The sequence below is a fragment of the Chiloscyllium plagiosum genome, chromosome 14 (genome assembly GCF_004010195.1).
Source record: "Chiloscyllium plagiosum isolate BGI_BamShark_2017 chromosome 14, ASM401019v2, whole genome shotgun sequence".
NCBI lineage: Eukaryota > Metazoa > Chordata > Chondrichthyes > Orectolobiformes > Hemiscylliidae > Chiloscyllium > Chiloscyllium plagiosum.
Window position 1 is genome coordinate 58,102,285 of NC_057723.1, and position 19,955 is coordinate 58,122,239.

At 38.7% G+C, this 19,955-nt stretch overlaps 1 protein-coding gene across 3 annotated transcripts in view; it reads left to right on the top strand.

The window, feature by feature from the left end:
- The window catches only part of slu7 (SLU7 homolog, splicing factor), a 54,322-nt gene that overhangs the window by 18,663 nt on the left and 15,704 nt on the right, over positions 1-19,955 (top strand). For all 3 annotated transcript variants that reach the window (XM_043703869.1, XM_043703868.1, XM_043703867.1), the window contains 8 exons: positions 332-496; positions 3,985-4,053; positions 12,676-12,720; positions 13,402-13,530; positions 14,873-14,970; positions 17,004-17,071; positions 17,168-17,307; positions 19,636-19,797. In XM_043703869.1, coding sequence (XP_043559804.1) covers positions 332-496; positions 3,985-4,053; positions 12,676-12,720; positions 13,402-13,530; positions 14,873-14,970; positions 17,004-17,071; positions 17,168-17,307; positions 19,636-19,797 — 876 coding nt within the window. The remainder of the gene's footprint in view (positions 1-331; positions 497-3,984; positions 4,054-12,675; positions 12,721-13,401; positions 13,531-14,872; positions 14,971-17,003; positions 17,072-17,167; positions 17,308-19,635; positions 19,798-19,955) is intronic.

Below are 19,955 nucleotides of genomic sequence, written 5' to 3' on the forward strand. Positions count from 1 at the left end.
ACTTTTCTGTTTCATTCCTCCCAGTTCCCTCAACTTCCATTGTCAACCATATACAAGAGTATTGGACCAAACTTTAAACTTTCTGGTTTAGATGCCTCCCAGCTACATCTGTAACTGGAAGCCATGTCCAAAATTTTGACGGCTTGGCCATTTAAAGTCTCTGTGTGAAGGAATTAATGAAGAAAGAATAAAGTGAAAATATAAATGTTTCACTGTAATTTGGATATTTGATAAGAATAACTGTGCAGAGATCTTTACATAATATTTTTGTAAATGCTTTCTGTAACTTCAATTCGTAAATACTGTTACAGAGTTTCGTTTTTTTTAATAGAGACCGAGGAAAGTAGGAGCAAAGTTTACAGGTGTTAACATTGCTCCGGATGAACACATGCAGCCAACATTTTCATTTGACTACGATGGAAAACGTGATCGTTGGAATGGTTATGATTCAGAGGATCATATGAGGATTGTGGAGGAATATTCAAAAGTAGATTTGGTAAGTGATAGAGTAAACCTCTGAATGGCAAAGTGGAAGAATAATTGTTGAGACAGTGGCTTGAAATTTTTTAAAAATAAATGCTTAGCCATCAATTGGTTTGTTATAGTGCTTATTAATAATGGTTTTCATGTTGCCTTTGGTAGTTAAGAGCTTACTTTATTCATCCAGACCTGAGTTTAAACTGGGTTGCTCTGTGTTTATTTCATTTTGATTTTAAAATAAAGCTTTCAGTAACATTATGCATAATGTTTATTTGCTATTTTAGCTCAGTTAGCTTTGTGGGTAACAAAATGGCTCCATATGGCTGCATTAATAATTAGAATTTAAAGTTTGCTTATTATAAGAAGTACTGTACAGTTCAAGGAAATTATGGGTAACTTTATTCTGAGAAACTATATTAACTTTAAGGAAATTGTGGAGGCTTACCGCTTTGATATCACACCTTGTGCTTTATGTGGGAAGATAATATTGAGGTTTTCCTAATTAATAAAGGGAAGGAAATCATCAAAGCAACAAATGTTTAAAGAACTATCTCAGAGTAGAACAGCAATTAATACACATTTATTTATTTTCTTAGGTGCAATTGCATTCTCTCCCTCTTTTGGTGTAGACTGGTGAAAATTCATATCATCTGACTACTGAGTCGTGATACCTCAGGCCTGAATTTCTAGATAGAAATAATAATTGGGCTATCATTTGCCATTATCAAGGAGTAAATTTGACTGATCCACACACATATTTCTAGTTGCTCCGCTCTTCGAGGTTTAATTTCAAGAGTTTTTGTTTAGATTCTGACATTGCTGGCTAGGCCAGCATTTATTGTCTATCCTTGCTTGTCCTTGAGAAGGTGGTGATGAGTTGCCTTCTTGAACTGCTGCAAGCCTTGGGAATGTAGGACAAGAGTGGATTGTTAGGTCAGGATTTGTTGGATTTGTCTTGCTTCTTCAGGACCAAGATATACCTGGGTAATTTTCCATATTGCTGGGTAGATACAAATGTTTCACCTTTACTGGGATGGCTTGTCTAAGGGTGCAGATGGTTCTGGAGCATGTTTTCGGGACGATTGCCAGAATTTTGTCAGGCCCCATAGCCTTTTCCAAATTTGGTACTTTCAGCTGTTTCTTTATATTATGTGGTGTGAATAGAATATGCTGAAGGCTAGCTTCTGTGATGTGGAACTCGGAAGGAAACTGAGATAAATCATCCACTCAGCAACCCTGGCTGAAGGCTTGTCTTTTACAATGATGTGCTGGGCTCCTCCATTGTTGATGGTGTGGATATTTGGACAGCCACCACCTCCTGTTGTTTGCTTTGATGTCAGCCATTACTCACAATTGGATATGGCAGAGCTGCAATGATTTGTGTCTAACCAAAGAAAGTGACTTGACATTCAGACACATGAAAGGCATAAAGTTGAGGAATTTGCCCACTAATACTTATGAAACACGATGAAGTTAGAGCTTGCTCATTTAAGTAAATACTGTCAAACAATTCTTAAACAGAAAATTTACTTCTTGCAGCATGTTCGCATTTTTTAAACTATATTGCTAGTTTTTGTTTATGTTCCTTTCTTATCTCTCTCTCTCTCTCTCTCTCTCTCTCTCTCTCTCTCTCTCTCTCTCTCTCCCCCCCCCCCCCCCCTCCTTTATTGCACTTTCTATTCTATTTTCAATGAAATATTCTAGCTTAGACTTAATGGCTATGCGGGATTCTTCAGTCTAAGTTGTTAAGTCACACTGATACTTGTTTTGTTCACAAGTTCCCAAATCCCTGTGGGGTCAGCAGCATACAATTTTGACTTTAATAATTAACTGCATTTTGCAGTTCAAAAAATCCGCTGTCTGCACAGGTATAAAGAGTGTAAAATGTGGTTTATTTCCCATTGAACACAAAATCTGGATCCAGTTTGATTTCATCTTTACAATCCTACCTTTAATTGAAATGAAAAAAAAAAATCAGAGCTCAGAGAAAGTGTGATCCTTCAAGATATTGGGTCTCAAGTAGATTAGGTGGTCTTCCCCAGGAGGAAAGTCACAGCTATTGGAAAATAATTGAAGTGAGCTATTCATAAAGCTGGATAACTTTCTGTCCTGCAGATGGAGCCAAAAGCGCACTCAATGGCTTGCATTCAAGCATTTGAACCATTCTTATACTATGGCTGGAATGCCTCTCAGTTTTGGGGGAAAAAAAAAATCAGTGTTTCTGTGGTTTTTGTTTCTTGGCCTTTTACAAAATAATTGTCAAAACTTTAAATGTGTGTTTGTAGAGCAGTATGTCACAGTAATAGCAGTGAAAATGGTCAGATTGTCTCACAAATAGCTGTGATTTTCCTCATGGAGAGATCACTTATTGAAGTTGAGACCTAATGGCCCAAATGTTCCAACCAGCCTCAAATTTTTCCCTAATTACCTACTTTTGACACGCCCTATTCACAGGTCATTACTACTGTGTTTGAACTGTCAGTCTGAAAGCACTAGTAATATCCATTCAGTAAGGCTGGGATAGGTTGTTCCTCAGTCTTTGTGGGTTGGCTGATATTTCAGGATCGGCACGTGTTGATTTGGGCATCCAATCTCATCTACGGCTGGTTTTGGTCTACAACTCTGCCTACTGAGGTAATTACTGGTTGCAGAGTTCAACTACCAATTGCAGAGTTCAGCTATGTTTAAACTTGACTTCCATGTTTTGAATTTGTTTTTAACCCATACTTATGAAAGAAAATCAATATTTCTGTAACAATCCCGGAGGCCATCCTGGAAATAGCCAGGAGATCGGATGTTGGGAGGGTGGAGCTGGCTAGTGGGAGGAGAGAGGAGGTCAGGCTTTGGTGGAGGGTGAAGATGGATAATTAAAGTTTGAATCTTCTGGATAATTCCTGCATGACTCTCATGACCGGATTTCTGTAGGGTCCCAAAAAGCACCTTTGGCCAGAACTCTGACCTTACCAGGCTGGAAAATTTGAGCCACTGTTTTAAAAGGTCAGTAATTATATCTGTTTTTTTTTCCCCTTGGAGACTGAATGAATAATTCATGATAAGCAGCAGACCAAATTTTATCAGCGGCCTTCTAGAAGGAATTATTGAAAATTGATATTATTTTAGAATAAATAACTAAATCTGTGTGGCTAATGGAATTTAGTACATGCTGCACAATTTAGGGCAAATATATCACCACAACTCAACACTAATTTAACTAATCCAATAGTAAAATACTGTAGATCTCTCAAAGATGTAAATGACTGTATTTGATAAGCTTAGACTTGGGAGCATTCCTGTACACAAAATGAAAATCTTGACTGAAATTTCATGCAAATTTTAGAAAAATTCCATTTGTTTTTTGTAAAATTTCAAGGTCATTGCAGGTATATAATAAATATCACCAGGTCCGTAACTAGAAAAGCCAATTCTGAATTTTCTGCAGAAAATAATAGACTGAAATTAAAGTGCTGTGTTACTTTTGCTTTAAAGGTCTTGTTTCTGTTTTAGGCCAAGAGAACCCTGAAAGCTCAGAAACTGCAGGAAGAGTTGGCATCTGGGAAGTTAGTGGACTATGTGGTGAGTATATATTAAGCAGGATATTGTATCATATCTACTTCAACAAAGCTGGGTGTGTGCTGGCTTTAGACAGGTTGAAACTATTGGAATTCCCTAAGCTTCATTGGACCTCCACTGTTTATAATTTGTATTGATTGGTATGGATGCAGAGGCCAAATTTTCTGATAACATAGAGATAGGCAGGAAAGCAAGTTGTCTAGTGCAGGTACAGAGGCTACAAAGCAATGTGAATGGCAAAAATTTGGCAGATGGATTTTAATGTGGGAAAATGACAATCTGTTTACTTTGACAGAAAGAATAGAAAGTCAGTCCACTATTCAAATAGCAAGCAATTGCAGAACTGTACCTACAGAAGAATCTAGACATACTGGCGCATGGGTCTCAAAATTTTGCAAACACAGATCAAATGTTGGGGTTTTTGTTGCATGAGGAACAGAAAGTGGGCGGCACGGTGGCACAGTGGTTAGCACTGCTGCCTCACAGCGCCAGAGACCCGGGTTCAATTCCCGCCTCAGGCGACTGACTGTGTGGAGTTTGCACGTTCTCCCCGTGTCTGCGTGGGTTTCCTCCGGGTGCTCCGGTTTCCTCCCACCATCCAAAGATGTGCAGGGTCAGGTAAATTGGCCATACTAAATTGCCTGTAGTGTTAGGTAAGGGGTAAATGTAGGGGTATGGGTGGGTTTCGCTTCGGCAGGTCGGTGTGGACTTGTTGGGCCGAAGGGCCTGTTTCCACACTGTAATCTAATCTAATCTAATGTAAAAGTAGGGAAGTTTTACTGCAGGTGTACAGGGTCACAGTGAGATTTACTGTGGAGCAATTTTTATGACCTTATTTGAAACAAATGATATAATTGCATTAGAAGTGCGTCAAAAAAGTTTTACTCCACTCACTCCTAGGGTGAGAGAATTTTCCAATGTGAAAAAGTTGGACAGGCTGGGCCTGTGCCTGGGAAGAGTTTAATAGAATGAGAGATGTTCTGATAGAAGCATTTAAATGTCTTGAGGGGAGTAGACTGTGGATACTGAGAGAATATTTCCCCTTGTTGAGTAGATTAGAGCTAGGTGCCACAGTTTAAGAATAAGAGGCATCGCTTTTAATTTGGAGATAAGAATTTTTTTCTTTGAGGGTTGTTTGTATGTGGATTTATCTGCCCTAAAAAGTGATGGGGGCTATGTCATTGCATTATTCAAGACAGTTGGCTATCCAAAGTCAATGACTTGACTCACATCTTTGTTTGGCAGAAAGGCAAGTGGAGTTGAGACTAAATCAAGACCAGCGATGAGTTGATTGAATGGCAGAGCTCAAATGACCACATGGCCTATTCCTGCTTCTGAGGCCTCTATTCCTGAAAGATTGTGCTGAACCTGACAGATATATTCCTTTTCAAAAATCTGTGTTAGATTTTTTTTGTCTGCTCGACACTTGGCAGTGAACTAGGGTATTCCTCATTAATCCATAATTCAGCCTTGGATGACTGTCTGTGGAGTTTGCACATTCTCCCTGTACCTGTGTGGGTTTCCTCCGGGTACTCCGGTTTTCTCCCACAGTCCAAAGATGTGGAGGTTAGGTGAATTGGCCATGCTAAATTGCCCATAGTGTTAGGTGCATTAGTCAAAGGGAAATGGGACTGGATGGGTTACTCTTTGGAGGGTTGGTGTGGACTTGTTGAGCCGAAGGACCTGTTTCCACACTGTAGGGAATCTTAAATAAAAAAAGTAAATATATTCTAACCAAAGATTGCATTATCCAGATTTGGAAAGCATTTACAATTGAACTGAATTGCATCTTGGTTGTAGCTTCAGCTTATATAAAAGATCTGACCAATATTGTTCATATAATATTCAAAACTATTTGAAGGCATATGCTATCAGGAACATTGAGAACTTTTAGTCAATATAAGCTCTGGAACAAGTTTTAACAATTTTCTGCAATTATCTGTTTCACTGGTGACCTGAGAAAAGTCAATGCACCAGCAAATGTAAGACAGTCTTACAGCACCTCCTTTTCCTGTCATGACATTAATGTGGTCCAGGCTTCAGCTTTATCTGTTGACAAGACCTGCACTGACAAAAGGAGAGGGAATGTTGAAGGCAGGTACAGCTCCATGAGGCAAGTGTTTGAGCATTGTGCCCTGTTCCGCACAGTTGCATTAAATGGCCCCTGCTGGTCCACTTTCAAAAATGCTTCTTGACTTGGTGCTGTGTGCTCTTAATTCTGCTAGTTTGTAGATGGTCCTGGGGTAAGCCAGTTAGACTCTGTAATGCATCTAGGATTAGAGCCTTTACCAATCAAAAGCACCAGTCTTTCTTCAACCCTGTAGTCAAACATCCTGCAGCAGTATAGTGTAGAAACTTGTTAAAATAACTCTGCCCCATTTTCCTGACTGGCACCTAAAGAATGGGAATTCCTGGATCCAACAAGTTAAGATATTTCAAGCAGGCTTTTCTGAGAACTTTTTTTTTAACTGAAATCACAGTGGAGATACATCAATATCTTTTGGGGTTGCTTTTTGAAGTAATCAGATGAAAGCATAAAGGAGCCACATTATAAATAATGAATCTTGGTTGGGTTGGTGTAGTTATTAATGCACTCATCATTGAGCAAGTGACGGTTCACAGTCTCATCTAACACGTTTTGTGCTTTTCAAGTGTAAGCTAGTTCACCGCTGTCTGTACTCTGTTATGAACACTCTGAAATATGTGTTTTTTGATTCAGTCAGCTAATTATTGAAGCATATAGTCTATACACATTGCATCACACGAGTACTAAAATTCATGGATAAAATTGTTTCATTGTATGGGAGGCAGAGTCCTATTTGTGAAAAAATCAGTTGTATTATCATGCATTGTACCAGCATGAAATGGGTTGCTTAATCTGTGTTCACGTTTTTTTTTGAGATACTTTTACTCTCCAGCACATATACTGTATGGGCACAATATACAGCACTCCATGATCTGGTCAGGATAGCCATTGTCTTGCAAGGTAACTTTCATCTGCCTTATTTCTACATAGAGCTTGCTAGGACTATATTCCTAAAATTGCTAATATGGCTGACCTTCTAGCACATGGACCTATACAAATCTCAGCATGTTTCTACTGGTCAGTGTACAAACTTGTGATAGGTAGTAGCAGAGAAGCCACAGTGGACTTCTCAACCAACACCATGGTAAGGGAGGATATGACTGTTCCATCTTAAATGTGAATTGGAGCATGGGATGGCATATGTTTAGGGTAATTCTTATGGGACTGCAGATTCAAATATAGCAAATGTATAATCTATTTATAAGAAATATACACCAAGAGGTTGGGGCTTCTCCCATCAAAAACACATTCCTCCTTGAAACTGACAAAAATGTTTCCACCAGATCAGAGAGCTCCATGGAAACACCATCAGTGCGTAGTGCTGTATTGTTGGGCTGCATTTGCTGTGCTAATAGCTACACGAACAATCAGTTTAAGATAATCAGTCAAGCTTGTATGTGGTGCTGGAAAAGCCCCTCATAGAGGCTTATGCCCAAAACGTCGACTCTCCTGCTTCTCAGATACTGCCTGACCTGCTGTGCTTTTCCAGCACCACACTCTCGACTCTAATCTCTAGTATCTGTAGTCCTCATTTCTCCAAGCTTGTATGTGGCTCAGTCATGCTTGGTAGAAGTGACAAATGTTAATACTCTGGGAGCTGTTCTCAAGTAAAAGGGACATTTTTAAAAATTACCCAGTTATTTTCCTCATGCCAGTGCCTCAGCTAATGTGAAACAATTTGACAACCAATCTTCTGTTTTTCTAGAGAGGTGAAAATTATTTTTATAAATTTTATTTCCTCGCATTTGTCCTAATGAATTCAAGATAAGAAACTTCAACTGAGGAAGTGGTGGATGTGGGAACAATTATAATGTTTAAAAGACATTTGAATAAGTACATGAATAGCAAAGGTTTGGAAGGATATGGGCTAGGTACAGGCAGGTGGGACTATGGTTTGGGATTATGGTCAGCATGGACTGGTTGGACCAAAGGGTCTGTTTCTGTGCTGTACGACTATAAATAGAGTCATCGAGATGTACAGCATGGAAACAGACCCTTCGGTCCAACCCATCCATGCCAACCGAATATCCCAACCCAATCTAGTCCCACCTGCCAGCACCCAACCCATATCCCTCCAAACCTTTCCTATTCATATATCCATCCAAATGCCTCTTAAATGTTGCAATTGTACCAGCTTCCACCACATCCTCTGGCAGCTCATACCCTGGCAGCATCCTTGTAAATCTTTTCTAAACCATTTCAAGTTTCACAACATCTTTGCGATAGGAAGGAGACCAGAATTGCACGCAATATTCCAACAGTGGCCTAACCAATGTCCTGTGCAGCTACAACGTGACTCCCAACTCCTGTACTCAATACTCTGACCAATAAAGAAAAGCATACCAAACGCCACCTTCACTATCCTATCGACCTGTGACTCTACTTTCAAGGAGCTATGAACTTGCACTCCAAAGTCTCTTTGTTCAGCAACACTCCCTAGGACCTTACCATTAAGTGTATAAGAGCTAATGCAGCACCTCGCATTCATCTGAATTAAACTCCATCTGCCACTTCTCAGCCCATCTGGTCCAGATGGTCCAGATCCTGTTGTAATCTGAGATAACCCTCTTTGCTGTCCACTACACCTCCAATTTTGGTGTCATCTTATACCTATGAAAAAGCATATTCTTTTCTCCAGCTGTACCAAAGTATTGAATGTGTAGGAAACCTAAAAGCCATGACACTATTCAACAATGTTTAAATGTTAGAGCAACAGGGATGTGATTACACATATTGCTGAGCATTTGGAGAATAAAAATTTGATTTCTTAATTAGCAAAAATTGCCTGTCACTTTAATTAAAAAAAATAGTGCCAACCAGCAGCTCGTTATTGCCTGCGTTACATCAAACACCACTGTATTCTGTTCAAACGAATTACCCTGGTGCTGTAAAATCCAATTATTTTTCCTCTCTTGATTTAAAGAAATTATCAGGTATCTTAGTCCCAAGTTAAAGTGACTATAAAGATCTAAATAATATTGCTTATTTCTTGCAAGGTTTGTGAAGGTTTGTAGCTCAGCGAGCAAACCTACACCCTAAATTGCTTATTTCTGATTATACGATGCTTCAAAATTGGAATTAACAATTCAAATTATTCAAATATTCTAACTTTCTGAAAGGCATCCATTTGCTCTGTGTAATAGGGAATTTTTGACACTATAGAATGATAGTCATAAAGCACAGAAACAGACCCTTCCATTGACCTTGTCCATGCCGACTAGGTATGCTAAACTGTACTAGTCCCATTTGCCTGAATTTAGCCCCTATCCCTCTAAACCCTTCCTATTCATATACCTATCCAGATGCTCAATGTTCTGACCAATGAACCTGAATATACTCAAGCCCTGCAGTTCCAGCAACATCCTTGTAAATGTTTTCTGTACCCCTTCTAGTTTAACATCCATCCTCCAGCAAGGTGACGAATTATATGCAATATCCTAAAAGTGGCCTCACCAATGTCTTGTACAGCTGCAACATGATTTACCAACTCCTTTATTCAATGCTCTGACCAATGAAGGCAAGCATGCCAAATGCTGCATTCACCACCCTGTCTACATTTAACACCACTTCAAAGGAACTTTGAATCTGCATCCTCAGGTCCCTCTATTGAGCAACATGCCCAGGCGCTTCCATTAACTCAAGTCCTGCCATGGTTTGCTTTACCAAAATGCAACACCTCACATTTATCAAAATTAAAGTCCATCTGCCATTTCTCGGCCCATTTGATCAAAATGTTGTACTCTTCGATAACCCTCTTCACAGTCCACAGTTTTGGTGTCTTCTGCAAACTTAGTAACCAGACCTCTTTATTCTCATCCATATCATTGATATAAATGACAAACCCCAATGGGCCCACACAACCTCTCCTTGTGGCACACCACTGATCACAGGATTCCAGTCCAAATAACGACCCTGTACTGCTACTCTGTCTTCTAGCATCAAGCCAGTTTTGTATCCAGTTGACTATCTCTCTCCCAGGTCCCATTTGGTCTAACTCAATTAACCAGCCCACCATTGGAACCTTGCTGAAGTCCATGTGGGCAATATCTGCTGCACACCTTTATCTGTCTTCTTGATAAACTCTTCAAAAAAGCTCAATCAAATTTGTGAGACAAGACTTTCCATGTGCAAAGGGAGAAAGTGAGGACTGCAGATGCTGGAGATCAGAGCTGAAAAATGTGTTGCTGGAAAAGTGCAGCAGGTCAGGCAGCATCCAAGGAGCAGGAGAATCGACGTTTCGGGCATAAGCCCTTCTTCAGGCCTTCCTGAAGCCGGGCTTATGCCCAAGACGTCGATTCTCCTGCTCCTTGGATGCTGCCTGACCTGCTGCACTTTTTCAGCTCGTTTCCATGTGCAAAGTCATGCTGACTATCCCTAATCACTCCTTGCCTTTCCAAATACATGTAAATCCTACTCTCAGAATCCCCTCCACCAACTTACCCACTACTGATGTCAGACTCACCGGTTTGTAGTTCCCTGGCCTTCCCTTGCAGCCTTTCTTAAACAATGCCACAACATTATGCAGCTCCAGTCTTCGGGCACCTCACCCGTGGCTGTTGATGGTCCAAATATCTCTGCAAGGGGCCCCGCAATCTCTTCCTTGCTTACCACAGTGAATCAGGTCCCAGGGGTTTATCTACCTATATGCATTTTAAGACCTCCTGCACCACCTCTTCTGTAATGTGAAGTCTTTCCAAGACATCAGTGTTTATTTCCCTGAGTTCCCTAGCTTCTATAGCTTTCTCCACTGTAAATACTGAGGCAAAGTATTTATCAGTATCTCGCCCATCTCCTGTGGTTCCACACATCGACACCCTTATTGATCTAAAGGGGCCCTAATCTCTCCAATTATCTTGCCCTTAATGTTCTTGGAGAGTCTCTTAGGATTCTCCTTAACCTTATTTGCCAAAGCTATCTCAAGACCCCTTTATGCCCTCCTGATTTTCCTTAAAACTTGGACCAGTGAAGGCAGCACACCATCCTGATGTCATGCTTGCAGCAGCAGAAATGCCTCTCTGTGCCCCTGACTAGAGAGTCGCAATCACAATTGATTGCTTGGACCTCTCATATCAACAGAGTCTGCATGATGTCAAAGACCTGGCTGTCAATACTATTTTCCTCTGACAAGCCATCCCCCCACCCCCTCTACAGCAGTATCCAAAACTTATTTGAGAGGGGGTTAGCCACAGGAGACTTGTACATCTCTTGACAGTCACCCATCCACCTGACTGTATCCACCATGACCTCCTTAATCTGTGATTAATTTCCTAACAACTGAATTGAATGTAGTACTTAGTGATTATCTCCCGAAGCTTTGAGTATCATCTTGACTTCATTCAAAATTTGAACAGCTTCATATAGAAATGGTTCTTCCTTTGAGGGTGATTGAGGTCTAAACCATGTTCATTACGAGAAATAATGAGCATGCAGGTTGTGTGAAGTGAGAATAAAATTCAGCTATTTATAAGCTTCCTTTTCCTGATAGTTTCAAAATTCAAAAGTGAAGAAAAATCATTGGTCCATTTTTAAGTAATGGCTTGGGCTTTCATATTATTCTGTCTCTCGGTCTGGGATGGCACAGTAGCTCAGCACTACTTCCTTTCGGCACCAGGGACCTTTGTTTGATTCCACCCTCTGACAACTGTCGGTATGAAGTTTGCACATTCTCCCCATGTCTGTGTGGGTTTCTACTGGGTGCTTCGGTTTCCTCCCATGGTCCAAAGATGTGCAAATTAGATGGATTGGCAATGCTAAATTGCCCCATAGTGTTGAGAGATGTGCAGGCCAGGTGGGTTAGCCATGGGGCAATATAGGGTTACAGGCAGAGGGTAGGCGTGTGGGTCTGGGTGGCTTGCTCTTAGGAGGGTCGGTGTGGACTCAATGGGTTGAATGGCCTGTTTCCACACTGTGTAGGGCTTCTACGATTGTGTTATCGAGCCTCTGCAGAATGTAATTTTTAGATCTTTGTATACTACATACTCTCGTGTAGCTCAGAAATGTAAGCATGTATGTTTTACAGTATCTTTGTCAAATACTGATCTTTGACAGTATTTGGTGGGACCCAGTTTACAATTTGAATATAGAGCTAAATTAGGGTAGAACATAGCAAAAGATCTAAAACAATATACTCTTTTTTTAAATGTTATACATTCATTTGATTCCAATATATCTCAATGGCAAGCTGAAATAGGCAATCAGTCTAGTCAAAACTCTTTGGTTTATGGACAGGTACTGAAAATTCACATTTCCAACTATTTCAAATGAAACTCCCAAGGAGAAAATTTTTGAAATATAATAATTGACAGTAACTGTCAAGTCACCGTGGACAGCATTAAAAGTATTAAACGCTAGGCTGGGCCATATTTCAGCATGAGATGCAGTCGAGTTTAAACTTAGACTCCCAGAATGAACATGACATCTACACTGTAATATTACAACACAATGGATATAAATCTATGATCACTATTCTTCTACTTGTGTAACTATGCTTAGTCTGTGGAGTCAATCTTATCTATTTTATCTATCATTTAATACTGCAGAACTCTTCAAGACGTCAGCGCGGAGAAGAGGATCACGATTCAGCAGTATGTGTATTACTTAAATGGAGCATTTCCTTACCACTGAATTTTTCTAGTTACAATTTGAGCAAGTATATTCTGTATACGGTTAATATTGCATATAATTTCTTCCCCTCACACCACACTGCAGCAAATGTCTTCACTGGGCACTCCAGTGTTGACTTGCACTTGTTTTTATAACACCGGTCCACATTGTGCTCAATGCATTCTTTTCCTTTAAACAAGTCCAGTCCAGACATTATGGAAGACTATTCAGCAATGTTGATGATGCTCCCATGCAGCCTTAATCTGATCTATACTGAGCCATCAGGCCATCTAACCCAATTATGGCACGCTCGATTCTGTCTCCAGCTGAGTTGGATCAACAATTTTCCGTAACCTCCCTGGCTTATGTTGCACTATCATGCATTCACTTCGACCAGTCAGAGAAGCAGGCTACATAAATTGTAACATTTATATTAAAAGTAAAACTTAATTTTGATAATCAGTTGCTGAATGAATTAATACTCATGTTGAAGGACAGACTTATTCTTTGTAAATTATCTATGATACCAATGAACAGATAAAGGAGATGTTCTCAAATACAGCATTTGGCATAAATAGAATCATGGAAAGAATACATTAGTACTTTATTTTTCTGGTATTGATTTATCATGACATTGAGCTTTGTAATTGTCATTGTTTCAGGAGAAAGACAACAGTGAAGATGAAGATGAAGATAAATATGCTGATGACATTGATATGCCTGGACAGAACTTTGACTCCAAGAGAAGAATTACAGTTCGAAATCTTCGTATTCGTGAGGACATTGCAAAAGTATGGGAATAGTACTTGCATTTCGGTTTAATCACAATGTTTTCTGACCTTTCTGCTGTTCAATAATATTTGCTGTTGGTGGCAGTATTTTAGTAGAAAGCCTGCACCATGTTTATGGTTTCAGATGCAGACTTATTTTCAGAGCTTGAAGATGAGGTTGATGTCTGTGTCAGCTGCTAATTTACTTACATATTTTGAACCCTTCTAAGTATGGTTTTTGTTTTGGGTTTTTTTCCCCCCACATTTGATTGTTGGCCAATAGAGTGCACTTGTAACATTACCCTGACTCCAGCAAATGGTGTTTTTTCAGCTTGTCTTGGGAGGTGCTTGCAAGCTGCCTAGGATAACCTAAATCCAGTAATATTCAGTGGTAGTTAAAGAAAAAGTCTCTCTGGTTGGCATGGACAGGTTGGACAGAAGGGTCTGTTTCCATGCTGTACATCTCTATGACTCTGTTTTGCTAAAATGTCTTCACAAGCCATTGTTTCAAATGCAGATTATCGCTTTGAGAATTGTGTTCGCATTCTGCACCAGAACAATTAGCCATATTATAATTTTATTTTGTTCTGCAAGTAATGTTGTTCAAGGTTGAATTCTTTTATTCTTTGTTTCTTATTGTAAAAAAAACTTTACATATTACATAACAAACTGTTTGTTTGTATTTTGAAAACTGGCAGACTGTTCTGACTCACTATAGGATGTGATTCTACAGATGCTGACTGTCTGCTGATAACCACCATAAAGTGGACTTATGCAGGAATAGTTTGAAACTATTTGACTAAAAGGTCTTCCACACTCAGTTGTAACAAAAAAATTGGAGTAGGTTACAGTAGTTTTTATTCTTTACTCACTTGATTTATCCTCTCCAGACTTAAGAGAATATGTCTAATATGATTCCACTGCTACCACAGGCGAAATCAATTATTTCAGCATAATTTGAGGCCGATTGGAGTTCTGACTTATTTTGCTTTTTTGGTTGGTATCATGCAGCAAACTGCCAAGAATCTGGCAGTTTACAAAGATTGTGATCAGTGGATAGATATTTGTTATTTTCTTGAGAGTTGCGACATTGTGTCAGCAACTTCTTAAATTTTCTATAAAAAGAAAGAGGTCTTTAAAATGTCAATACTAAATCACTGTTACTATTTAAAATATCCATTTCCGCCTCAGAGAGAAGTAATCAGCTCAACAAAATAAAACATAACAGGGAGCCCCTAGATTAACTCTGAATTTGATTTTGATTGTTCACTTCAATTGTACTGAAATTTTAAATGCCAAATAAATTAAAGCAGTATCTTGTTTGTATGCTTTTTTAACACTTTTTTTTTCCTCGTTTTCAAAGTACTTGAGGAACTTGGATCCAAATTCAGCATATTATGATCCGAAAACGAGAGCAATGAGGGAGAATCCCTATTCCAACACTGGCAGAAACCCAGATGAGTATGTGATTCTAAATGTGTAGTCTGTTCAATAATGGTTACAGCACAAATATTGAATTACAATAGTCTAACAAAGATTTTATCAACTAAATGATATCCTGATTGTGAATTTTCACTTAAATGAGGCAAGTGCAATATGTTACATTTAGTTAATTAACTTTCTGGATCTTAATGAATATTTAGTGTAAGGCAAAATGGTATTAGAAATTATTCAATGCCAATAAGTAGAGGAATCTTAATTATTTAAAAGGAAATTTTGCAATTCAGCTTTGATAAATGCTGTAGTTTAAAGTTCATGTGAACAGTATTTGTTTTTCTGTTTTCTATCTATTTCTATCTTTGTAAAGAAATTTAATGAATTCTTTGTCAGAAAGGACAGTCTGATCTTATTTCTTCAGAGTATTTGAGAAGCACTTATTACCAGTATTCATACAGTCCATAGATTTAGCCCATTTCATAGGGCAGTTAAGAGTCAAACATTTGGTGGTCTGCAGCAATCTTTGAATGGTAAAGGCAAGAATGGCAGATTTCTTTACAACAAGATGGGTTTTCACCACAAGTAGGTATTTCATGGTCACTTTAACTGACTTTTTTTTATTCCATATTGCTTTAGTTTGTTGCATTTATTTTGTTTAATTGTTATAGTGGATTTAAATTAGTTCTTCTGGATAACTGATCTAAATCTCTAGGTTGCTAGTGTAGGAATATGTTGCTATGCTACTCACTCTCTAACAAATGATTTCATTGCAGCCACTGCATTAGATCCAAACCATACTAAAGTTTCTTTTTAGATTCATCTTTAATGTATGTGTGAATTTTTTTATTGTAATAGGCTTTCCTTTATTGACAACACTCCTGGAATTTGTGGCTTAGAATTAGATGGTAATAGAGCCTTTGCTACATCCGTTTCATAATCCCTCAGCATGTAGCACAACCAAATTTTGGGCATATAGCGTACAGATACCTAACAAAAGGCACTATGTTAGATGATTCAAACTATATACTGCTTTGTGCATGAACATCAAATGGTTTATTTTCTGGGCATCAGCAACTTTTATTTGTAATGTGTTTAACTTACAAATATTTTTCTAAGATACCCTACAAAAGGGGGGAATCAGACAAAGTGTGCCACAGGTGGAGACCTTGAAGAGTGACTCAAAGCTTGGCCAAAAAAACTTTCAAGGAAAATCTTCAGTGAGTAGAGAGAAGCCTTGTACAGCTTGAGAAGGCTTCAGTCAGCGAAGAATGAGGTTGTGAAGAGATTTGAATGTATGTTCTGAATTTTTAACGAAGAAAAGCCAGATTACATAAGTGATGTCAATTAGTTTTCACATCCAAGTTGGGCTAAGCTGATGTTTTTAGAAGGTAGGGGAGTACTGGAATTGTTGAGTTTGGAAGTGACAAATGTATGGGTGTCTCCTGTATCGGAGATAGATAGAGGCAAAGGTGTAGATAAGTGATTCTAAAGGTGGATGTGTTCAGTTTTGATAAGAGCTGGCAGAAGCAGAGCAGTGTGTACCTACAGTATGCACGTTAAACTAAGAACAGTGTTTTTACATGTCAAAGAGCATAATTGAATGAAGTTGATGTGACAAGGATGGATACGTACAGAGGCATATTTACTTGCCAATTGAAACTTGAGGGTGCATAGAGATGTTAAATGTTATTGCTCAGCATCTATAAACTGAAAAGATGTTGATAGATTTGTGATTAAATTTTACATTTGTTGTTTCTGTCTTATCATTTGCAGCTTACCTGCTCAAACATATTCACCAAATAGAGCAAATCCTGAACAACTGGACAATCTAGTGATAAATGTAGATGTCTTTAAGTTAATTGGATAGCTATTACTTAATGTATCTTCTTTAAAATTGTGACCACACTTCAACATATTTAAATGGCTCTGAGGGGTATTGAGATGTTCTGATAATGCAAAATGTGCCGTATGAGTAGAAGGTATTTTGCCCCCCCCCAGAGGTGCCACATCACTAGAATCTTATCCTTAAGTATTCTGTTGTACCTTTTTTATTCTAGAGTTGGCTACGCAGGAGACAACTTTGTACGATACACGGGTGACACAGTTAAAATGGCCCAGACTCAATGTACGTTCTCTAACATTTAAATTTGAGATTTCAAGGCCTTATCTCTTTCTATGTTTGCAACTATGATACAGTTTCATGAATTTTTTTTTTCAATAGTGTTTGCTTGGGAGGCTTATGAGAAAGGTTCAGAGGTTCATCTCCAAGCTGATCCTACAAAACTTGAAGTCCTTCACCAATCATTCAAGGTTAAGAAAGAAGAGTTTGAGAAACAACAGAAAGGGAGCATATTAGAAAAGGTACAACACCACTAATTTTCAGATTGTATAGCCTCATGAAAGTTTCATCTTTTAAAGTTTACAAATTAGACTTAGCACTTTTTCAGTTAAATTTAATAGAAGGTAATATGCATCTGGATAACTTTGAGTCCATTCTTCTGAAAAGTCATCAGGTTCCTAATCGACATGGAATTTTAGATTGCGTCTCCCTCCCTGCTTAATCAGAACATGACAGCACCAGCAGAAAATATCCCAGCCTGTATTCGTACCTGTAAGGGTAATAATGTCAAACAAACCTAAACTACTCATCTAACCTGATGCTGTGTGACTGGCAGAGTTGCATTAAAAGAAAAAATGAAGTGATAAATACATTATATACCTCCTGAGACTTTGTTGTTTATTGCTTTTTTTTTGGGAAGTACCATTTCTGTGCTAAATTGAAATCTCAGCTCATGACAGTGCAAGTTGACTGAGGCAAATGTTTCCCACAAACTGTTCCTGCAGTTAGGGTAAACTGCAAGAGCAACTCTGAGTTCATTGATTTAAAAATGCTGCCTTGAAGCTCACTGGTGTTATTTTCTTGTCTATTAAATTCACCTTAATAACTTTAATCAATCTTCTCTCATCCAGCAGTGGCAGGGTGAAAAGTATTTTTCACTGGTTAACTAATCACTTTAAAAAAAAAAGTTTGTCACATGGTTTTGGGATATTTAGTATCATGATTTTAATCAAACAAAATTAATAACAGCTTAAACAGCATTCAGTGGCCCTTCTAAGAGTCTGACTTCAACAGCTCAGATATTACTTGGGGCCATTAATTACAAGAACAAAGTCACTGTGACTCATGGACTTTGACTTTGAGTGCTCTTGCCAGAAATGACAAAATCACCATTAATTCTGGAGAGAACATTGCACTGGATATATTTTATTGTAATAGCTAATGTAAATCTATTGTTTTCAAGGTCCTATTTCATAACTTCAGAAAGGCAAAAGCAATAACTTTTTGATGTAATTTGCTTGAAGGATTTATTGAGTCTGCTCCACCATTCAATCATGGCCAATACGTTTCTCAATCCCATTCCCTCTAACCTTTGATCACCTTGATACTCAAGAGCCTCTCTATCTCAGTCTTAAACATACTGAATGACCAGGCTTCCACAACCATCTGTGGCAATGAATTCCATTGAATCACTCCTCTCTGGCTGAAGAAGTTTCTCCTAATCTCCATTCTAAAAGACCTTTCCTTGACTCCTTGTGTACTTGTCTCCTACCAATGGCAACATCTTCCCAAGACCTACTATGTCCAGACCATTCAGTATTCTGTATGTTTCAATTAGATCACTCCTTGTCCTTCTAAACTCCATTGAGTATAAACCCAGAGTCCTCAAATGTTCCTCATATGTTAAGGTTTTCATTCCTGGGATCATTCTCGTGAACCTCCTCTGTAAACACTCCAGGGCCAGTACATCTTTGAGGTATGGGCCCAAAATAGTGCACAAAACTCTAAATGCAGTCTGACACGAGGAAGGAGCTGGCCAGAGTTGATTGGAAGAGGAACCTAGAAGGGAAGATGGTAGAGCAGCTTCTGGGGTAATTCAGGAGGCACAGCAGAAATTCATCCCAAGGAAGATGAAACATGCTAAGGGGAGGATTGAGGCAACAGTGGCTGACAATGCAGGTCTGGACAACGGACAAAGTATACAATGTGGTGAAGATGATTGGGAAGCCTTCAAAACCCAGCAGAGACTAATTAAAAAAGAAATAAGTGGGAAAAGGTGAAATATGAAAGTAAGCTTGCTAATAACATAAAAGGCTGCAAGAGTTCATTTTAGCTATCTAAAGGATAAAAGATGCAAGAATGGACATCAAACTGCTAGAAAATTAGACTGGAGTTGTTGTAATGGGGAACAAAGAAATTGCGGAGGAATTGAGTAGGTACTTTGCATCAGTTTTCAAAATGGAACCACCAGCAATATACCAGAAATTCAAGAGAGTTGTTGTGCAGAGGTGAGTATAGTGGCTACCACCTAAGAAGAAGGTGCTGGGGAAGCTGGAAGGTCTGAAAGTGGATAAATCGCTCGGACCAGATGGACTATACCCCAGAGTTGTGAAGGAGATATGAGGAGATTGTAGGGCCATTTTTTTCTGAAATGGGGAAAATATTCAAGTTAGAATTTGCTGAATCTTGGTGAACCTGTACTTGTTTGACCTGTATTGAAATTAATATGCATGAGAATAATCATATGATCAGATTAATTGTTAAAAGCTACTTTGGACCATTGTTCAGCTTTCCTAATCTGATTATGCAATATTTGCTGATATTTAATAAAATCACCATTTTTTGTGCAGTATGGAGGTCAGGAGCATCTAAATGTTCCACCACGTGAACTGCTGCTAGCTCAAACAGAGGATTATGTGGAATATTCAAGACATGGTGCTGTCTTAAAAGGCCAAGAGAAAGCAGTTGTGCGTTCAAAGTACGAAGAGGATGTCCTGATTGGTAACCACACAGTAAGTGAATGAGTTTTGGTTAAAAGAACTCCACGTACTTTGATCTTTTGATCTTAGAAATTTCTGATTAATGTGATGGAATTTGTATTTCATTATCAATCAGTGCTGCTGCTTCTGTCCCCATATCTCATCTTGGTATCTCAATGCCTCACAAAACT